The 15,497-nt window shown below is 35.2% G+C and overlaps 2 protein-coding genes across 6 annotated transcripts in view; one reads left to right on the forward strand and one right to left on the reverse strand.

Annotated features, from left to right (window-relative positions):
- The window catches only part of CAMKMT (calmodulin-lysine N-methyltransferase), a 379,199-nt gene that overhangs the window by 255,853 nt on the left and 107,849 nt on the right, over positions 1-15,497 (reverse strand). The gene's annotated exons all lie outside the window — the stretch shown is intronic.
- On the forward strand, positions 5,682-6,152 carry LOC112821623 (thymosin beta-10-like). The gene has a single exon (XM_073897769.1). It carries the CDS (start codon positions 5,697-5,699, stop codon positions 5,943-5,945), a length of 249 nt encoding a protein of 82 aa, XP_073753870.1. The 5' UTR covers positions 5,682-5,696; the 3' UTR covers positions 5,946-6,152.

The following is a 15,497-nucleotide window of genomic DNA, read 5'->3' on the forward strand; positions in this document are numbered from 1 at the left end:
TCTAGGATTCCAGTTTGAGCTATACCATCAAGTATTTATAACTACTCATATACAGACTTTCTATACATAAGAGAGCAATTGTTTTGCCTATGTTTCACCTATTATTAACCAAGTGATGATTTTAAGGTGAGTACAGTCCATTAGACTACAAAGGACTTGAGGACAGGGACTGTTGGATCCCTACACAGTAAAAATAGTAAAATGCAATAATTGTGTGAATTCATGAGTAATTAATTTTTATCTCATCATTGTTTTTCTGAAAGGACATAAGGGAGACTAAGAAAAATACTTAAATTGAATGGGAAGTTGACTTTAAATGTCAAGTAGGGAAACTAAATTTCACATTGGGTTTCATTCTCCTCACACTGGTTGAGGGTGGTATATTCACTTAGGTGAGAGAGTAGATAGGGCTGGTCAGTCAGGCCTGAAGGGGAAAATGTCAATTGCAGGAGTCTTCACTGTGTTTTCATACCGTGTAAACATGTCTTGCCCACAGCATGTGTGCTATGCTTACTTATTGATTTGATTTGAGAGCATTCAAAACTAGAGCACTAATATTATAATTCTTTATGATATAGGTGGTACCTTTTAAAATGTTAACTTTAAGCAGAGCCTAATTTTATATGCCCATGGCTTGGAAGGTCCCTTTTATGGGTCATGGAACCAGATACACACGGAGATAATGTGCCATCCATGAAGGGAGAGAAGAATTCTCCCATATACTGGAATACCTGACATGTTTATGACACTAACTGAGTTTTGTAACAATCATTCTACCCTATACAGAAAAATGCATGCTCACCAGTAATACCCAATGGGGATTCTATACAGCATCAGACCTGTGAAAGAACAGGGCTCTCCTAGGGTAAAAAATAGAACCATTATGAGAGTCCAGGAATTTATAGTAAGCCACATAGAGAAAAAGATTCTTGAGGTCCTCTTATTTTAAATCATATGATTCAGAAAATAACTATGCTTATATAATATTTTAGCTAAATGTTTATAATAAATATCCTTACTTAAATTTATAGAATTAATATTAACAAATTCTCATTTATTTGTAACCCAAGCAACTAGAAAATTCAATCACTATCAAATTCTTTCCCCATAAAACAGGGCTCTAAAATAGCAATAGATGCTCATGATTATAATCAATCAGACTAAAGATCACAATGGGCCTCCTGAATAATTTTTTTAGAAGGGATTATTTTTAGTATGTGTTTAAAGTTGTTTATGTTATTATATTCTAATGATTAAAAAACTGGTCACATGTACAGTATATACACATGGAAACTGGTTAAACAGAAAATTCAATTAATGAGAAATTCCATTCACCAACCATTACTTAGCATCAAGGGCTTATTGTATCTGCTGCTTTCTCAAAGTCAGACGTATCAGTCACTGTGCTTCCTCTCTTAAAAATCTTTCCCTATCAGTGTTATTATACTATTCTGTAAGCCCTAGAATTCCCCTTGACATGTGTGAGTTAATCTTATCCTGTCTTTTCAAATGTTAAGTAATTTCTGTGAACATCTTTTTTAGGTGATATTTTACTAATATTAAAGTTTACTATTATTGAATATGGGGAAATAAAATACAAAATCATTTTTAAATAAATAAAAAAGAATTTTAATTATAAGGAATTAAAAAGAAATGCTAAAATATGGGACTAAATGAGTCTAAACCATTCAAGCTTAACCAAAGAGCTCATTTTCCTTTTCTACATTTATGATGCCTAAAATATTTTTTACTATATTTTTAAAACCTATATACATCTTAGCTGCTGAAAACAACTCCAAGAATTCACAGTATCTGACTCATCGAAAGCTTTTTCATTCATCAAAATAACTTTACTTACAAAAAGTAAAAATCAACATTAATAGTAGGGAATATCTTGTTAAATAGCAATATAAATTCATTGAAGGACAAAAATTATTTCATTAAAATACTTCATAAAATTTATGAACTAGAGCAAAGTGATCACCTTTACATGTTCACAATTTGTATGAGAAACTAACAAATTGGTATTGATTTTAACATAAATTTCTAAAAAAAGAATTGCAAAAAAAAAAAAATGGAATGTATCTTGTAGTATCTTGGTGTATATCTGCCTGAAATATTTTTAGAGAGGCCACAATGCTCCCAGATAACCAAGAGAGCCTTGTCTTAAATGATGGATCATTGCTATGTAGCTAGTTATTTTAAATATGCTAAAAACAACAAGGACAACAGAAATATATTTGCACATAATTAAATTGTTTTGCTATCAAAAATAGGTTTTATATAAACGTATCATAGTAAAAGTATTCAAAAATAAATTGATTTGTATTTTTGCTTCTAGGATCGGCTTTAAAAAACAACATAGATAGGTTTGTTAAGTGGCAGATAATACACACACAAAATATTCAGATCATGGAAGGTTCTTAGCAAATTTTTTTGCTTTTATAATTCTGTTTCCTTTCATACCCATCAAATGGGATATGTAGGTGTATGTTAACACTCATCATTCTTTAAGAAAAACACCATTCTGAATATACAGATAAATGTTTTGATACATAGATGAACAATATAAGGCATATATCTCTGATATGATCCAAATATGCCATACCTCATAAAGCTACATTTTCTTTATCTGCAAGAATGTACATATGCATGTCTCTGTATATGCACAATGCATATAAATCTGTATGGTTTAAGAGTTGAATAATATATTTACTTAACAGAAGCAGATTAATCCCAAAAACTAAGATTCAATAGAGCTAAAAGGTATCTAATTAATAAAAATAGATCAGCTGCAGAAGAATAAGTTCAACCTATTCCCTTCAAAATATATTAGGATACTTATATAGTGCAGTTAATTTACTATTCTACTATCTCAAATGATAAATACAGAAAATGTAGTCTTTCCTATTAAAAAAAGATGGGATTCCCAGACTTTGATGTTAATCTGAATAAATTAACATTTTTAAGTTCTGGATAACTAATTTGAACAATAAGCCAAAGTTTCTGAATTTCTCAATAAACATTTCAGAGGCAGGCTTACCTGTATTTTAACTTGAACCAAAAACTAGTTTCATTTAGGATTTTGCAACTCTGATCTAAACAAAATAATAGGCAGGGAAAATTGTTTTTAAATAATCACTGACCATTACAATTAAACGAATAGCAATCTTTATACCTAATGTGGGGTTTATTTTGGACAAGTGGAGGGGCGTGTGTGTGTGTGTGTGTGTGTGTGTATTCGTGTGACCAGCCACACTGATAATGACTGCCTCTTCTCAGAGCAGTAGGTGATTGAATCACTCTAAGAGTACTTACTTGCTGAGTTCTGAGTCGACTAATAGGAAATCACAGTATTATTCAAAACTCCTTTTTATTAAAGACAGTTATAAAATCACTCTTTTATAGGTGCTATAATTTGGTTCAAAGCCTCCTAGAAGTTGAATGACAACATTAAACCATTAACCACTCAGCTCCTGAACACAAGGAAAATTATGCTTGTACAGCAAGTAGGATTCCCTTCCCAAGATTGCCACGGCAGTAAAAATTAACAATGAATTATTCTTGTAATTGGGGGGGAGGGGTGGGAGGGGTAAGGAAAAGGTAAAAAAAAGTTCCTATCATGTCTTTCCCTCAGATTACTTAAAGATTTATACTTCATAATGTAACATAATGTAAAATTAAGTCTGGGAACACTTGTTTGGGGACACGATTTAAAATATAAAAAGGAACTTAACTAATGGTAATTTTCTCATGTATCACATTCCAAAGAAGAGCCCTTACAGTATAAGGATCCCATGAGTTCATGACAGCTTTATTCTTAGACCCACAAATCAAGCCATTGTTATGCCCTGAAACTGTGGGAACTGCTGCCACCTACAGGATCTGAACAATAATGGCAGTGTTTAACTCAGCAGTACCCTCTATTGGGGACAGAAATGTGCTGAATGTGTAAGCACTTTTCTTAACAGCAGGTGGCCTCACTTTTGCTACAGATTTACCTCAAAAACGTTGGTTTAAAAGCTTTTTCGTGTTTTGTAAAATAAACTCCAACTTCTGCCAGAATCTAAAGTTGCTGGATGATTTGAGAAGGAAAAAAACACAGGCTTGAACTCTGCAAATTCACTTCCATAAACAGTTTTACGAAGTCGTTCCCCAGTTGCTAACCTGGTATCACTTAGTGCCACGCTATACCAACAAGTCCACAAAAGAGAAAGCCTTTCTGTTGAGAGTCACTGCAAAGGGACAAGATGAAGGAAAGTGTTTACAGAGTGTAGAACGCCACTGCCACAGTTAGTCCCATCTTCCTAGAATTTATTATACAGGTACCCTATAATGAAATAACTATAAAGCTGAAAGCTTCTTAGGACATTCTGAGGTTATGCATTTTAAAAGTCATTTACTATGGAGGATTCAAAAGCTCAAATCTTTATGGGTAGTAATGTGTACCAAAGATGCCAGCATAATTTTTCTTAGAAAAGCAAATTAACTTTTCTGTGTTTTATGGTAATCATCAAATGACAAAACAAAGGGTTTCCCTTTGTTTTTATTTTGTCCATGTTATAATTAAAATAGCGAATGCCTTTATTACTGTTAAAGATTTGGGAGCTTTTTTAAATGTTCAAAAATAAAGCGTGCTATAACCAAGGGAAAAGTGAAGGATGTCAGCATATTCAGAAGCCAAAGTAAAACAGTCTTATAAACGAAAATCTTGTAACAGAAAACCACTCAGAGTCAAGGAGCACTCGTGCTATGAAAACAGTGCCCCATGTACTGCAGTAGACATGCCATTAATGGACAATTTGAATTCAACAGCAAGATATCACAACTGCTAAACTCTAAACCTCTAAATGTGATACCTGCAAATGGCAAGAAAAAAAGTAGACTTAGAGGACAAAACAAGGCAACAAACAATACTGAATCTGGAGCTATGAAAAAGCAAATAAAACTATTATTGAAATATTGACTATTCCTAAAATATTAGATGAATACTGACAAATTTAGCCAACTCTCCAGATGTTTATCATGGTCCTGTAGAAAAAAACCTGGGATTTGTTTCTGAGTATCATTCAGATCTTTGGTCACAAAATCACAGATTCCTAAAATATATTTCATATACACTGCTCTTAATTTTACACATTAAATCTATGGTACATATACTCTTTAAGGCCACTGAAACAAATTGTCACTGCGGCCTTACATACACTGTATTTGCCATGTAGACCTGTAGGAAGAAGTATTATCCCACCCAGTGTGTGAAGTAGCTTGTTAACCCCATGAGTTCACACATCACCATCCTTCACCTGTAATGAGGCTTGGCCCATATCTCCACCATTGTGAATATGCTGATCGTCCTGAACTGAGGCCTATCACCTTCATTTTTTCCTTATGTGTCTAGCCTGCCACCATCTTCTTCAAATGACTTTCGTGCTACGGGCAAGAGCTCTGACGGACTTTCAATCCCTTCCATAGTTGAGAAATGGCAGCTAGGCAGAGTGGAGGAATAGAAAAAGCTGTAAGTACTTAATCAAAAATGTACTAGTACCTCAGAATTCTAGCTAACTGGGCTTTACTTTTATACTTTTGAGTTTTTACAAGTTTTTTTTTTTTCCACAGCTACCTACATGAGCCATTTTTAAATTGTTTATTTAATCATTACAGTTTCAACTTTAATTTTTCTTTTCAATTTCCAAACCATGGTGGGAACATATGGTTTAAAAAGTTTTTATTTGGGTCTCCTGCTGCAGCGACGCGAGTGGGAGCACCAGGCGCCTGGCTCGGAGCGGAACTCCACGGATCGCTTTAAGAAAATGGCAGACAAGCCGGACATGGGGGAAATCGCCAGCTTCGATAAGGCCAAGCTGAAGAAAACGGAGACGCAGGAGAAGAACACCCTGCTGACCAAAGAGACCATTGAGCAGGAGAAGCGGAGTGAAATTTCCTAAGAACCTAGAGGATTCCCCACCCCCGTCATCTTCGAGACACCCCAGTCGTGATGTGGAGGAAGAAGAGCCACCTGCAAGATGGACACGAGCGACAAGCTGCACTGTGAACCCGGGCACTCCGTGCCGACGCCACCAGCCTGCGGGTCTCTGAGGGGACCCCCCCAATTGGACTGCCAAATTCTCCGGTTTGCCCTGGGATATTATAGCAAATTATTTGTATGTTTAATGAAAATAAAACACACTTCGTGGCAAAAAAAAAAAAAAAAAAAATTTATTTGTGGGGTGCCTGGGTAGCTCAGTTAAGTGTCTGCCTGTGGCTCAGGTCGTGATCCTGGGGTCCTGGGATAGAGTCCCATATCAGGCTCCCCGCTCGGCGGGAAGCCTGCTTCTCCCTCCTCCATTTGTGTTCCCTCTCTCGCTGTGTCTCTGTCAAATAAATAAATAAAATCTTTAAAAAAAGATTTTATTTATTTATTTGTAAGAGAGAGAGACAGAGAGCACAAGCAGGGGGAGGGGCAGAGGCAGAGAAGCAGGCTCCCTGCTGAGCAAGGAGCCCGATGGGGGACTCGATCCCAGGACCCCGGGATCATGACCTGAGCCTAAGGCAGACGCTTAACTGACTGAGCCACCCAAGCGCCCCTATTGTGTATTTTTTAAAAGACAGTGATTCAATGTATGGACAGATATAACTGTATATGGTAATATATTTTCACAGTTTTCTTCAAATTTTGTTTACATATTCTTTTTATTTTCCTAAATTCTCTATGTCCTCACTATAATGCTTTCTCAGAGTCTAAGTCCCAGAACTATCTTTGATATAATTACATGAAAACTCTATTACTTCAGTAATAAGCCACTTGGATAACAGTAATAGCGATGATATAGTATGTATCTCCCATTTGTCATTTGTTAGGAGTGTTTTATTCATGAACATTGATCCTTCAACCAGCGTTGTAAGGTATTATTCCCATTTCACAGATGAGGAAAGAGAAGGACAGGAAAATCACGAGACCTATGGATTACAAATTAAGTGCTCTTTTCATTAAGCAACTGTGGATATAACTTAATTCAATTCAAAGAAAATTACTGAGCAATTGCTACATAGAACACACGATGCAAACACATTTTTTTGCAAGACAAATTATTTTACAAAATTTGGTCACTCAAAACTCTTAAAAATGCATAAAGTACTATAAAAACCTGAATATGACAAGATTTAAAATTTCATTGTATTCTTGATATATATTACCACACAATAAAATAAACACATTTCACATCCAAAAAAGGATTTAGCCGCTGAAAGTGTAAATAGTTGATGTTACAAAGTCATTATCTATCTCATTTCAAGAACACATTACAATATGCAAACCTGTAAAGGGACTCCATATTGATAATGAGTGGGATCATTTGAATTTATAATATTCTTGATCTTTAAGGAATTAATAATCTCCTACCTCGTTTTTTTTCAACAACATACTTTTACCACTTTTGTAGTGTCTTCATTTTGAAAGCACTTGGAATAAACAGTTCAAAAACTGTCATTTTCCTTGTAGGTGCAGTGTTAAATGCATTATCGACTTAAGCACCAAAGAACTACAGCGCTAGCCTGAGGACAAAAGGCATTTTAGATGTCATAAATATATTAGAGAGAAGCCTTTTCTTTAAATCATCAAGTAAAGTCATCTCATTCTTTTTTTTTAAACAGTGATTGAATCTTGTTTTACACACAAAAAAATCAAATGCAGTAACATTTCAGTCATCACACATTATATAGCAAGAAACAAAGGAAAAGGTTTTGAAGTATATCCGAAAGCTTCAGTTCTAAGGGACGCAGGTAGGTGAGCTGATGGTTCTCAGAGAGTGCAGTCACAGACTATTTCCCCTTCAGAAATTCCTAAATGATGATGCATTTTGATTTGAAGGGTACTGTTGATATGCCCACCATATGCCTCTAGTAAATCAAAATGAAAATGAGATCATGCATGAGGCTCTTTTAATGAAATTTTCCTTTAAAATAGTGGGCTATCCCACTCTTTTAACAGTCCTCCTCCCTGTGGGGGCCATCCTTGCAATATACACTGGATGTTGCTAGCTCTGCTTTGGGCACACCAGTTGATTCTTTCCAAAATTTCTACCTATTCTTAACTATGTTTACAAACTCCTACTTTTCAAGTAAGACCCAGTCTTATATTCCTAGATTCAAGATAACAAGTTCCTACCATTTACTAAGACCTTCTTTTTGTTTTTTGTTCAGCTTTCATTTATCTACCTTCAACTTTAAATCAGATAGTAATAAAATGTATTAAATGCTCAAATGGAGGGGCACCTAGCTGGCTCAGTCGGAAAAGCATGAGATTCTTGATCTCGGGGTCATGAGTTCAAGTCCCACGTTGGATGTAGAATTTACGTAAAGATTAATAAATAAATAAACTTAAAAAAAATGTTCAAGGGGATACAAAAGAAATATAGAACATGACAAATACTAAACTAATGCCACACGTATTAGGAAGATTACAATTTGGGTCTTTTCAACTATATATTTGGGGGGGTAAATATTAGAATCAAGTTTGTTCAAATAATAATATACCTGAATCATGTCTATCACTATGTCTTAGGTCTTATCATTCTTGTGCCTGGCCAGTATTTCACACTGAGTGTCTATGTTGTTGTTTGTAAGTATTCAGTTTACTCAGCCTTCAGTTTACTTAGAGCCTTCTAGGTACCAGGTAGTGAATAAGGCAAAGCTACTAGTTTGAGAAGCTTGTATTTTTAGCAATATAGGAGAGCAAACAGGGAAAAAGTACATTTCAATTGGGATCTATATAGATGTTTCAGTGCATCTATAGTGGTGTTGATACAACTGACAGAAATAATATCACATGTGGTATTAATAATTATTAATAAAACCATGTGGTACATCCTACCATCAATTATATTATTTTATTATATATTAATATGTTATATTATTAATATAATATTAATAATAACACAGAAGAGGAGCACTTGGCCTAGTGACGTGATGGAGAGACCAGGAAAGACACCAGCTCAGGTGTCTGCTGAATTTGAATCTGAGGTAGTCACTACCTTAGAGATTTGAGATCTTGTTGGGTTGACAGATATGCAGGAATTAAACAGTAACAGAACATGTTGACCTGGTTATATTTTTTTTTCTCAAAAAAAAAAAATTACCCTAGCACATGACAAGTTCTTTCTCTCTCTTTCTCTAAATGCTTATCTTCTTTTTATACCCTAAATTTCTATTAAGATCAAGAGATATTTCATAGTTCCAAAGAACTATGATGTTTTATGGTGCTCATCTACCATGTATCATGTGATGAAATTAATGGAGTTCTAAAACATCATCCTTCTTTTTGCCCTGTGCTGCAAGTACACAGATAACATGTGCTAGAATTCATATAATTGCTGCTGGATAGTTGTCAATTTGGATGGTGCATCACAGATAATCTCTAAAGAGAAAAGTTGATTCCAGTTTGCTGGATGAAAGGCAATTATTAAAAAAAGGTGGGGCACAAAGGTACCCCATTAACCAAAATTCAGCCACAGAGGACTTTGATCCTAGCAAGTCTACCACCTCCCTGCACAGTTGAATTTTCTCTTCATAAACTGTTTTAGCTTTTGTCATTTAGGTTTCTACCACATAGTTTATTTATTCCACATTAAACTGTAAATTCTCCAAGGACAGAGCTTTTCCTATTTTGTAACCTCAGAGTATCTACTAAAAAATTCCACACAGAGAAAAATCGTGGGATGTAAATATTTCATTGTCTGGAAGGTGGAGCTTCCATATGAAATGTAATTTTTATTGTATGTATCTTAAATCCTCCCCAGATAATTTCTCTTTCTAAATCACATTTTAAAATTTAAACTGTATTATTAAATTATTTCTAAAATGTGCTCTTTTTAAAAAGAAAGGTTTTGGGTGCCTGGGTGGCTCAGTCAGTTAAGTGTCTGCCTTCAGCTAAGGTCAATATCCTAGGGTCCTGGGATTCAGTCCTGCATCAGGCTCCCTGCTCAGTCTGCTTCTCCCTCTCCCTCTGCACCTCCTCCCTGCTTGTGCTCTCGTGTTCTCTAATAAATAAATAAAAATCTTAAAAAAAAAAGAAAAAGAAAGATTTCTGATATATCAGTGGTAATCCAACACTGTTGGTCCTTCTACAACAACAGAATTATTTATTTAGTTCTGATTTGCTAGTGGTTCAATGTTTAAGTTTTCAAACATAGATTATTAGCATTTTGGTAAATAAAATGTAAAATCTACTAATGAGGTTTCAATTATATAAACTGTTTGGTTTCTTCCTATGAGGCATATAATTTTCATAAAGCAAAACAAGAAAGGAAATGCCCACAATAGCACATACTTTGGCCAGTAACAATCCATGTCTCTGGTTTTCTTTTTAGTAATAATTGATGGTAGGATATACCACATGGCAGGCAGTACCACTATTTCACCAATGGAAACATTCCTTCTGTCCCCTCCTGCAAATTCAGGAGGAACGGAAAAAACCATCATGGTAGGACTGTCCATTTAGACATACTGTACTGGAAGAGTAAATGTCCAATCAGCTGCCCCCACCATTCCTCTCTTCTGGTTTATTCCTCGTGATGACAACCAAAATTGGCTGGTTTCATATCAATCTCAGGAGAATTAGGAAAGAAATGTGCACAGATTTCAAAGCATCTGGGAAAAATACAACTTGATGATTATATAAGGTATATAATATATGGGCAGAAGACATGAACAGACATTTTTCCAAAGAAGACATCCAAATGGCCAACAGACACATGAAAAAGTGCTCAACATCTATTGGCTTCAGGGAAATCCAAATCAAAACCTCAATGAGATACCACCTCACACTCGTCAGAATGGCTAAAATTAACAAGTCGGGAAACAACAGATGTTGGCGAGGATGAGGAAAAAGGGGAACCCTCCTACATTGTTGGTGGGAATGTAAGCTGGTGCAACCACTCTGGAAAACAGTATGGAGGTTCCTCAAAACGTTGAAAATAGAGCTATCAGCAATTGCACTACTGGGTATTTACCCCAAAGATACAAATGTAGGGATCCGAAGGGCTACGTGCACCCTAATGTTTATAGCAGCAATGTCCACAATAGCCAAACTATGGAAAGGGCCAAGCTGTCCGTCAACAGATGAATGGATAGATAAAGAAGAAGTGGTATATATATATACAATGGAATATTATGCAGCCATCAAAAAAACCCCGAAATCTTGCCATTTGCAATGACGTGGATGGAACTAGAGGGTATTATGCTAAGCAAAATAAGTCAATCAGAGAAAGACATGTATCATATGATCTCACTGATATGAGGAATTCTTAATCTAAGAAAACAAACTGAGGGTTGCCGGAGTGGTGGGGGGTGGGAGGGATTGGGTGGCTGGGTGATAAGACAGTGGGGAGGGTATGTGCCATGGTAAGCACTGTGAATTTTGTAAGACTGATGAATCACAGACCTTTACCTCTGAAACAAATAATACATTGTATGTTTAAAAAAAAAGAAGAAGAAGATAGTAGGAAGGGAAAAATGAAGGGGGGGAAATTGGAGGGGGTGATGAACCATGAGAGACGATGTACTCTGAGAAACAAACTGAGGGTTCTAGAGGGGAGGGGGTTGGGGGGATAGGTTAGCCTGGTGATGGGTATTAAGTAGGGCACATATTGAATGGAGCACTGGGTGTTATATGCGAACAATGAATCATGGAACACTGCATCCAAAACTAATGATGTAATGTATGGTGATTAACATAACAATAAAAAATTTAAAAAAAACTAATGATGTAATGTATGGTGATTAACATAACATAATAAAGTAAAATTTTTAAAAAAAGAACTCAGAATTTAAAAACAATGTATGTAAATAAATATATTTTATTATTTGACTGCAACATTTACTCTCATCAACATGTAACTTTTGTTTTATCTGGAGAATCAAAGTCTGTTAAAAACCGGGTTCCAAAATGCTGTTTTCTGGCTTGTCTAATTTCAAGAAAGTAATCTCTTTTTTCTAACAACTCCCTGCCTTCTCTACCAACTGTGGCTCCTACATGATTATCAATCATGCCTTACTTTTCTGTATCCTCAGGGCCTACTTTACATTGCCTCATCTACAAATATTTAACATTTTTTTAAATGTTTTATTTATTTATTCATGAGAGTCAGAGAGAGAGAGAGGCAGAGGCAGAGGGAGAAGCAGGTTCCCCGCCCAGCAGGGAGCCCGATGCGGGACTCGATCCCAGGACCCCGGGATCACGACCCGAGCCAAAGGCAGACACTTAACCATCTGAGCCAATGAAAAAGGAGATATGGAATATCTGTATTATGAATGTTTTTAAATAGTATAGTTTAGTACAAAAAGCGTTTTAAAGGCTGATACACAAATTCAAACCTTAGACAAGTTATTAATCTTCACAACAGCAGTAGTAATAGCTACCATTTATTAAATGACTCCTATGGTATCTACTCTATAAATTATCATATTCAATCTTCACAACAAGAAATAATAACCACTCAAGTGAACTTCATAAGCAAGTTTCATGCAATGGTTAAAATACGATTATTTTTTTCAGAAAAATCATAAGTAATCCCTTTGAAAATCTTCACAACCCCTTGAATTAGGTGCTATTTTTATCTCCTTTTTACATATGTGAAACTCAAGACTCAGACAGGAGCAATTTGACCAAAGTCACACAGCTAGTCAGTGGTGACTGACAAAGTCCATGTTCTTTCTAATATGCCAGTTTACTTTCCCAATGCCTACTAAATGGGCATAATATTATCTACCACACAGGGTTGTTGTAGTTTACTTTAAAAAAAAAAATATGGGGGCGCCTAGGTAGGGCAGTCAGTTAAGCATCAGACTCTTGGTTTTGGCTCAGGTTGTGATCTCAGGGTCATGAGACTGAGCTCTGTGTGGGGCTCACACTCAGTGTGGAGTGCGCTTGAGATTCTCTCTCCCTCTCCCTCTGCCCCTCCCTTTCCCACCCCCGTGCCCACTCTCATGCTCTCTCTCTAAAATAAATAAATAAATCTAAATAAATAAATATGTGAAAACATGATGGTTGCCCAGAATAAACATTCAATATATATTAGCTTTCTTCCTTTATCACCCAACTGATCCCCTGTTTTTGTGGATCTAAAATACCTAATAAATACCCAAATATATTTTACATATTTTAGATTTTATATAGATAACATATATATTTTCATATATATAAAATAAATACATATATATGCATATATGTAATATATCCCTTACTTATTTAAATCTATATTCTTACCTGCTATTTATTAGCTCTTAGACACACACATACACATAAATGTATATGTATATATGGGTATATGTATGTGTGGGTCTATATACGTGGGTGGTATATACATAAATGTGTTTGTATCAGTTAAACTAAATCCCATTTACCAACCTCTCCTATATTCTATATCTCAAGCACTATGCATATGTACACCCATAACACCTCAGTTCTTTGAGTTAACCTTTTAATTATTTCCTTAGGTTAGGATATTTAATCATTCCTGGTTATATTGCTCATTATGTTTAAATTTACACATGACTATATCTTTCCTTGAGCAGGGAGTCTGCTTGTCCCTCTCCTTGCCCTTCCCCCCCCCACCAGCTCATGCACGCATGCACACATTCTCACTCTCTTGCAAATAAATAAAATCTTTAAAAAAAATGAATTTCCAAGACCAAAACTTTGGCCAATCTTTGAACTTCACTGATTTACAGCATTTCATATGTAATTTAAGTAATTTAATAATATATAATATTGCCTTTTCATAGGATAAGAGATAATAATAGAAAATAATGATACATTTAAATACATACAATTTTAAAACAATTTTTTAAAGTTTAAAAGAAAAACAGCTGGGGAAGAAACACTAACAAAACATGAAAAACAAAAAGTTGATATACTAATATTCAAAGATCTTAGAAATCAGTAAGAAAAAGATAAATATAGCAATGGGGAAATGGACAAAAGAAAAAACAATTCACAATAGAAAAAATGCATAGGCTATAAACACATAAAAAGTGGTTAACACCACAAGTAATCAATAAAATGTAAATAAAAATTCAATAAGGTCTTTGCCAACTGACAATTTCAAAAAAGAGCTAACCCTAAGATAGTTGAGAGAAGGGAAAAACAGACACACGTATATACTATATAAAAAGAATTTTTCTGGATATTATTTTACTAATATATAGCGAAATTCAAGTTTTTTAAATCAGGACATTAGCATGCTTCTTAATTAGAAAAAACAAAAGCCCGTACTTCTTTTTTTTTTTTTAAAGATTTCATTTATTTATTTGAGAGAGAGAGAGAATGAGAGATAGAAAGCACAAGAGGGAAGAGGGTCAGAGGGAGAAGCAGACTCCCCGCCGAGCAGGAAGCCCGATGCGGGACTCGATCCCTGGACTCCAGGATCATGACCCGAGCCGAAGGCAGTCGCCTAACCGACTGAGCCACCCAGGCGCCCAAGCCCGTACTTCTTAATGAGAAAAAACAGAAACTATGACAAAGCTAGTTGACAAGGTATCTCCATGAATGACAAGCTATAACAGGTGGGAACAAACCATGGACACCTCAATTCACTAGCAGGTACTCCCTGGAAAGCAGAGAGGGCCAATCTGAAAACCACAGCTGAAAATGGAAGAAACTATTGCCCACTCCAATTTGCAGATGAGAGTGCAAACGGTCTTGTGAAAAGACAAATGGCCAGAAGTGGGATTCGAATTGAACAGGACGGTGTAATAGGGCCAAAGGAAAGAGACAATCCAGATAAAAATGGGGAGGAAAAGAAACAGGAAATCTCATAAAGTCATATTTTCAAAAAGACATGAATTGAGAGTTCTAGAGCTATAAAGATAGAAAAGCTACTCTGATCCAACCTTCCTACCTAAATGTTCAGGATAATTACTTGTAAGCCACAAAAAAGACTGGAGTTGAATCCCATGGAAAGTTACTATTAGAAAGAGAGAAAAGAATGGAGAAAAATTATATCTGCAGTTAATAAAAGCATAACAGAAAGACATGCCCACAAAACAGATGGAAACTCTTAAAACTTAATATTTCAAAACAACCCAAAAGAAATTAAGAAAATGAAAGAAGATATTAAAGAACTAAATCAGAATTAGAACACTCACAAAGTGACAAAAAGCAAAAATATTTAGAAATAAAAGAAAAAAATTTCAAAAATAAAAATAAACCAGAAGGAACATGAAAGCAAATAAACAAAGCTGATAATGCCTTAAGAGATACAGAAAGCAAAAAAGGGTAAAAATCTTAAAGCCAAAAAGAAATGAAGAAAGAGATCATAAAGATGTGAGATAAAGTAGCATATACAGAAGACACAAAAAAGATTAAACATACTTATAACAGAGGCTCCTAAAGAAGAAAGTAAAAGCAATGGAACAAATACTGAAACTAATTGAAGAAAATGTTTCTGAAATTTAACACACACACACACACACACACACACACACACACACACACACACACA

The sequence above is a fragment of the Callorhinus ursinus genome, unplaced genomic scaffold (assembly GCF_003265705.2).
Source record: "Callorhinus ursinus isolate GAN/ISIS: 27379988/994484 unplaced genomic scaffold, GSC_fseal_2.0 scaffold10, whole genome shotgun sequence".
In the NCBI taxonomy this organism is placed as follows: Eukaryota; Metazoa; Chordata; class Mammalia; order Carnivora; family Otariidae; genus Callorhinus; species Callorhinus ursinus.